At 22.5% G+C, this 7415-nt stretch overlaps 3 protein-coding genes across 3 annotated transcripts in view, besides 8 other annotated features; 2 read left to right on the forward strand and 1 right to left on the reverse strand. All coding sequences in view use genetic code 6, as the record gives it.

Moving 5' to 3' along the window:
* Nucleotides 1–151: 151 nt before the first annotated feature.
* On the forward strand, nucleotides 152–2300 carry IMG5_094220 (hypothetical protein; the record flags this gene model as incomplete). Its single annotated transcript, XM_004035597.1, has 2 exons — nucleotides 152–2017; nucleotides 2073–2300. The coding sequence occupies 2 exons, from the start codon at nucleotides 152–154 to the stop codon at nucleotides 2298–2300; spliced, it is 2094 nt and encodes a 697-aa protein (XP_004035645.1).
* Nucleotides 2301–2424: 124 nt separating this feature from the next.
* Nucleotides 2425–2524: a microsatellite.
* Nucleotides 2525–2755: 231 nt separating this feature from the next.
* Nucleotides 2756–2798: a microsatellite.
* A 1353-nt stretch (nucleotides 2799–4151) lies between these two features.
* On the reverse strand, nucleotides 4152–5257 carry IMG5_094230 (protein kinase domain protein; the record flags this gene model as incomplete). The annotated part of the gene is made up of 6 exons (XM_004035598.1): nucleotides 4152–4159; nucleotides 4275–4462; nucleotides 4513–4717; nucleotides 4792–4909; nucleotides 4987–5093; nucleotides 5206–5257. The coding sequence occupies 6 exons, from the start codon at nucleotides 5255–5257 to the stop codon at nucleotides 4152–4154; spliced, it is 678 nt and encodes a 225-aa protein (XP_004035646.1).
* Nucleotides 4161–4196: a microsatellite.
* Nucleotides 4161–4204: a microsatellite.
* Nucleotides 4170–4205: a microsatellite.
* Nucleotides 5258–5274: 17 nt separating the features above from the next.
* Nucleotides 5275–5305: a microsatellite.
* Nucleotides 5275–5307: a microsatellite.
* Nucleotides 5308–5443: 136 nt separating this feature from the next.
* Nucleotides 5444–5469: a microsatellite.
* A 122-nt stretch (nucleotides 5470–5591) lies between these two features.
* IMG5_094240 (hypothetical protein) overlaps nucleotides 5592–7415 on the forward strand; it is a gene marked incomplete at both ends in the record, with an annotated part of 2127 nt that continues 303 nt past the window's right edge. The window contains 2 exons of the mRNA XM_004035599.1: nucleotides 5592–6783; nucleotides 6904–7415. The exon at nucleotides 6904–7415 is cut by the window's right edge and continues 303 nt beyond it. Coding sequence (XP_004035647.1) covers nucleotides 5592–6783; nucleotides 6904–7415 — 1704 coding nt within the window. The remainder of the gene's footprint in view (nucleotides 6784–6903) is intronic.

Below are 7415 nucleotides of genomic sequence, written 5' to 3' on the forward strand. Positions count from 1 at the left end.
ACCTTATTTAATCAATCTTATTGATTCTCCTGGACACGTAGATTTTTCATCTGAAGTTACTGCCGCTTTGAGAGTTACTGATGGTGCTTTAGTCGTCGTCGATTGTATTGAAGGAGTTTGTGTATAAACCGAAACTGTACTCAGATAAGCTATGTAAGAAAAGATTAAACCTGTATTAATCGTAAATAAGATTGATAGAGCTATTTTGGAATTAAAACATGACGGAGAAACTATGTATTAAAACTTCGTTAGAGTTATCGATATGGTGAATGTTATTATTGATACATACACTCAAGAAGATATGGGAAATCTCATTTTAAATCCTGATGATGGTGCCATTGCTTTTGGTTCTGGAAAAGAATAATGGGCATTCACTTTGACTAAATTTGCAAGATTGTACTCTTAAAAATTCAAAATTGACTTCGGTAAAATGATGAAGAAATTATGGGGAGACAACTATTTTGATGCCCCTGCTAAAAAATGGAAATCCAACAACCAAGACGAAAACGGAAAAACCATTAAAAGAGCCTTCGTTAACTTTATTATGGACCCCATTTGTAAATTAGCTAACGCTGTCATGGATAATAACTAAGAAGTCATGAATAAAATGCTCGAAACTCTCGGACTTACTCTTACTTAAGCCGATAAAGATCTCTCTGGTAAACATTTACTTAAAGCCGTTATGTCTAAATGGTTATCCGCAGCCGATTGTTTATTAGAAATGATGATTATTCATTTACCTTCCCCCAGAATGGCCCAAAAATACAGAACTTCATATCTATACACTGGTCCCTAAGACGATGAAATAGCCAAAGGAATGAGAGATTGTGACCCTAAAGGACCTCTTATGATGTACGTATCTAAAATGGTGCCAACTGCCGACAAAGGTAGATTCGTGGCTTTTGGTAGAGTTTTCTCCGGAACAATTGCAACTGGTTAAAAAGTCAGAATTTTAGGACCTAACTTCGTCGTTGGAAAGAAAGACGATTTATTCGAAAAAACACTCCAAAGAACCCTTATTATGTAAGGAAGATGTACTGAATATGTCCCTGATGTTCCCTGTGGAAACACATGCGGTTTAGTCGGTGTAGATTAATTCATTATGAAAACTGCCACACTTACAGACCATGTAGATGCCCATACTATCAGAACTATGAAATATTCAGTCTCTCCAGTCGTTAGAGTAGCCGTTTCAGTCAAAAACGCAGCAGATTTACCTAAATTAGTCGATGGTTTAAAATAATTATCTAAATCAGATCCGTTAGTTGTCTGTTCTATTGAAGAAACTGGATAACATATTATTGCTGGTTGTGGAGAATTACATATTGAAATTTGTTTGAAGGATTTAGAAGAAGATTATGCTAAATGTCCCATTATTAAATCTGACCCTATTGTTACTTATAAGGAAACTGTCACTGCTGAATCTTCATAAGAATGTATGACCAAATCACCTAATAAACATAACAGACTTTATGGTAAAAGTGTACCCCTTGAATCTGGTCTTGCAGAAGAAATCGAAAAAGGAAAAGTCAGCTCGAAAGATGACCCTAAAGAAAGATCTAAATATCTCCACGAAAACTTCGGATGGGATAGATTAGACGCAGGAGCTAAATTATGGTCCTTTGGTCCTGAAAATACTGGCCCCAATGTAGTCGTTGATATGACTAAAGGTATATAATATGTCACTGAAATTAAGGATTCAGTCGAATCCGCCTGGTAATGGGCTTCTAAAGAAGCTGTTTTAACAGAAGAAGGTATGAGAGGTGTTAGAATGAATATTTTAGATTGTGTATTACATGCTGATAATATTCATAGAGGTGCAGGTTAAATCTTACCTACTGCTAGAAGACTTTTCTACGCTTGTGAACTTACTGCTGAACCCAGATTATAGGAACCTATCTTTACTGCTGAAATTACTGCCCCTATGGATGCTATGGGAGGTGTTTATAATTGCTTGAATTAAAGAAGAGGTATTATTAATGAAGAAGAATAAGTATAAGGAACTCCTATGAATATTGTAAATAAATACATATTTTTTATTTTTTTATCAATATTTTTAATTTTTTTTATAGGTTAAATGCTATTTACCTGTCGCTGAATCTTTTGGTTTTACAGCTCATTTAAGAGGACTTACTTAAGGTTAAGCTTTCCCTTAATGTTTCTTTGATCATTGGGCTATTGTCACTGGATCTCCTTTCGAAAAAACTTCCAAAACTTATGATATTGTTTAAGCTATTAGAAAAAGAAAAGGACTTAAGGAAGGTATTCCAGAACTTAATGATTATATTGATAAACTTTGAGAAGCCAAAAATTCATATATATTTATATTTTAAAAGGAATAATGTTTATGTGTTTTTTTATTTAAATGAAAATAAAAATAAGTTGTTTTTATTAAATAAATATGATATTATTAAATATCATAATTATATATATATATATATATATAAATATATATATATTATTTACTTTTATATTTATATACATATATTTTTTTATTTATATTTATAAATATATTTAATATATACTTTTTATATATTAATTTTTTTTGATATATTTTAATAAAAAAATAAATTAAAATATTTATATTTATTATAAAAAAGATTTTTTTTTATACATATAATTTTATATTCAAATATATTTTTATTAATTTAAATATACAATTAAATTTTTAATATATATATATTTATATATAGAATTCAATAATAAATTATTTTTTTTAATTTCATTTATATTTTTTTTATACTTTACTTTACATAATTATTATTTTAAAAATTATTAAATTTTAAAATATTAATTATATAAATAAATTAATTTTTTTTTTAAAAGTTTAAATGAAATAAATAATAATATAATAATTTTCTAAATATTATAGCTTTTATTTTCAAAGATATTATAGATAAAAAAATACATTAAATAACCAAAAATTTAATAAAATATTCAAATAAAGCTTTCTTTATAAGATTATATATTTTTTTAAGTTAGTACCTATATTTCTTTTTAATAAGAATTACACTAACTTAAGCTATTTTAACCTTATTCTTATATACAAAAGCTAGTTCCCTAAATAAATTTTTAATTTTATTATTCTATTTAATCTTAATATAAATCTTTATTTAACCATTACATTAATAATTCCACAAATTCATCCCTATCAATCTAAAATAAAATAAAATAAAATATAAAAAGAGATTACTTTTCCATCTTTGTTAGAATCTCCTTATAAAATGATTTAATCCCAAGTTTCTTATTTTAATTATCCTCCAAGTATTTTTTCTAATTAATACTTAGTAATAAATCCAACTTAATCTTCATCAATAAACTCAAAAGCTTTATATAAAATATCTTTCGATATCATTTTTTCTTTATTTAATGCCGCAACCATAAACTCTGAAAAGCTTATTAAACCCGAATAATCATAATCAACATCTTTAAACACATGTTCAACAATTTCTTAAGCTTATTATCTATCTCCTAATAATTTTTCATATCCTATAAATAATAATAAAAATTAGGCAAATATATTTCTAATATTTAAATACCATTTATTAGTTCTTATTTAGATAATTAACCATCCCCATTTTAGTCTAAAAGGTTAAAATTTATAATAATTTCTTATTTTTATTAATGTGTAAGAAAATGGAGAGAAATAATACTAAGTATAGCAGTTTTAACTCTATTTACAGCTTAAAAATTTATTAAGTTTTAAAGAATTTTTTTACTGACTTATATATTTTATTATTTTTATTAAATCCAATTATGTTAAAAAGACTCAGAAGCACTGATTCGATTTTCTGGATTTTTTTAAAGCATTTTAGATATCAGATCTTTAGCTTCAATGCTAATATTAGCCCATTCGTCATCTTTTTTGTTTTAATTATTTATTTTATGTTTTTTTAAAAAAATATATATTAATTTATTTTACTATTAAATTTTAAATTGTCATTTAATATAGATTAACATATTTCGTCATCACTTTAGCCAACAAAAGGCGGATAACCACAAAGCATTATATATAAAATAACTCCTATTGAAAAAATATCACATTTCTCATCATATTTTCTTATTTTAATATCTCAGGAGATACATATAAGACTGTTCCTACATAATCTTATATTTTTTCTAATTTAGAAAATTTCTTTGAACTTCCTAAATCAATGATCTATAAATAAATATATATATAAATATATATATATATATATTTATATTTTTGTATATATTTATTTATTCCAAAAAAAAAAAAATATTGTTTTTGTTTTTTATTTTTTTAAATTTACTTTTAAAATCTATGTAATTTTTTTTAGCAAATAATATATTTTCTGGTTTTAAATCTCTATGTACAATATTTAATGAATGAAGATAAGAAACTGCTGATATTATTTATTTCATATATTCAGATGCCTATTGTTCAGAAAAAGCTTTATGTTCTACAATTTTATCAAATAAATCACCTCCATACAATAATCTTTTTTTATAAATTAATTTTAGTATATATTAATTTTTATTATATTTAACTCTGTAACAAAATAATGATGTTAAGTATCTTCATAGTGTTCTAATACTTTCAATATATTAGGATGGTCTATTTCTTACATAATTTATAATTCTTATAATAATTTCCATTCGTCAATTTTTTTAATTCTTTATTTATTTATCATTTTAACTGCCCTTTTAAAACTAGTTTATCTATTTATTGCTACACATACAATACCAAATCCACCTAAAATATATTTTATATTTAATTAACTTCTTTTAAATTTTAATGAATTTTTTTTTTTTTAAATAAAAAAATACCTTAACCTAAAAACTTTCCTATTCTATATTTTGTAAAAAAATCCTCATTTGATTTCTTTATTATACTTTTATTTTCAATATTAATTTCTTATTCGAATATTTATTTAATTCTTAATTACTTTTTTTTGGTTTTTAAATAAATTAATTAAAATTATATTATATATTGTTTATACTCATTATTATTTTTAAATTTACATTTTTTATTTCTTCAAACTTTCTAAATTCTATTGATTAATGCGATTATTATTAAAATTTACTGCTTGAATTAAAGCTAAAATTATTAAGATCTTTAGGAACAAAACCTTTATTTATTTTATTATTATTATTTTTATTAAATAAAATAAATATATATCTATTATTAAATAAATAAAAAATTAATTTTCTGATATTAAAATAACTTTTTAATATTATAACTTTGCAAATAATCTTAATTATTTTCCTCTTGCATACTTTAACAACATCCCATTTATTTTATATTATCCGTTTTTTATTTTTTTTATTTTTTTATTTTTTTTAAACTATTTTCTTTAAATAATTATATTTAAATATTTAATTTAATAACTTTTTAATAGAATGAATATTTTTGTTTTTTTGTTTTTCAAAAATAAAAAAAACCTCTTAAAAAACCAAAATAAAATATTAAAAGCACACATTACAAAATAAATTTACAAAATAAATAAGATTAGGGTAAAAAATTATCGAAAATATAAATAATATAAAAATAAAATAAAATATATATATTAAAAATATTTTTTATTTATATAATTTTTTTTTAAAAAAATACAAACACAAAAATAAGAATGGAAACTCAAAATTAAAATAAAATAAATAACTCTTGTACAAATTAAGTAATTTAAAACCAAGATTTAAATTTATCTAGCCAAACAACCCAAACCCCTGAATCATAAAATGACTAAAATTTACAAGAACAAATAAAAAAACTAATCATTTAAGGAAAATACAATGATCTTTTATAATTAATAATCCAAAACCAATATTAAATCGACTAATTTTTAAATTTTACATACAACACAAATTTAACAATAATCCATAATTTAGTTTTAAATCAATAAAACAATTTTTTATAATAAATAATTACTTAATTTAAAAGCTTTAATGTTTCCAACTCAGAAATTAAATATTTAATAAATAAATAAAATAAAGAAGGTTACACCTCCCTCCATTACGCCTCATATAAAGGAGATATCGAAATTATCAAATATTTAATATAAAACGGAGCAGATATTAAAATAAATAATTTTAATGGACTTTCAGTTATCCATGCAGCAGTATAAAACGACAAACCTTTATCAATTTGTTATTTTTTAGACCAAATAAATAACAATTATTAAAAAAAGAATTATTAGAATAAAAAGACCATAAATTTGCTTAACCAATCCATTGGGCATGTTTTATGGAATCCGAAAATTGTATTAATCTATTATTATCATATAAAGTTAATATAAATGATAAAGATGAAGTATGAATATATATATGTATAAAAAAAATATATATATAAGTAAGGATTAACGCCTTTACATATAGCAGTAACTGCTGAAAATTCACGTATTGTTAAAAAACTACTTTTAAGAGGCGCAGATAAGACTATAAAAGACTTTGAAAATAAAACAGCAATATAATTAGCAAATGAAAATAAATTAATTTATAAAATGTTATAAGATCTGAGTTTTATTTAAAAATGCTTCAATACATAATAATAATTAAAGCCAACAAAAAGATAAAAAAATAAATTATTTTTGATTACTTTTCTTATTATTATAGGGTTAGTTAATTATTTATTATTTATTTTACCTTATTTTGAATAAGAAAGTTAATTAGTTATATCTATAATTGTTATAATACTTAATACTTTAAATCTAATTTTCTTAAGTTTATCGATTTTCAAAGACCCAGGATATGTTTCCTAAATAAAAGTTTCAAAAAAAAAGTAAAATAACTAAAATATATAACTTAAAAATAATCATAATAATAGTGTAAACTGTGAACTAAGCTTAAATAGTTCTCTAGTAAACTTCAACAACAATTTCAATCCAAACAAAACAAATAACACCACCTCTTTTTTATAATAATTATATTAAAACTCCCCTTCAGATTCCTAAGTATGCCCCGAATGTAAAATAATAAAACCTTAAAGGTCCCGACATTGTGAAATATGTTAAAAATGTATCCGCGTATATGATCATCATTGTCCATGGATTGATAATTGTGTGGCTTGTGAAAATCTTTTATATTATATCCTTTTTTTAATCGTATTATGGATTTTATTGATTTTTTATATTAGTATTATTATCTTTTAAGTTATTATGGCATTTAAGAAATAGCCTGAAAACAGTTTCGATAATCAGTTTTTTTAAAGAAAAAGTTTTATGACTTTAAGATATGTTTGCTTTATTGTATGTTTTTTTATATGCTTGCTTTTTTGGATACCTTTAAATATTTTACTGTATATCTAAATCACTAATATTTTAAAAAATGAAACAACGTTTGAAAGATATAATGCCTTTACAAATGATTAATAATCAGATGATTTTAATGATAATGAATAAGAAATATAAAATAGGAAATTAAATATATTTTCAAATTGCTTTTATATGCTTTTTAAA

The sequence above is a fragment of the Ichthyophthirius multifiliis genome (assembly GCF_000220395.1).
Source record: "Ichthyophthirius multifiliis unplaced genomic scaffold scaff_1120509250761, whole genome shotgun sequence".
Lineage (NCBI taxonomy): Eukaryota > Ciliophora > Oligohymenophorea > Hymenostomatida > Ichthyophthirius > Ichthyophthirius multifiliis.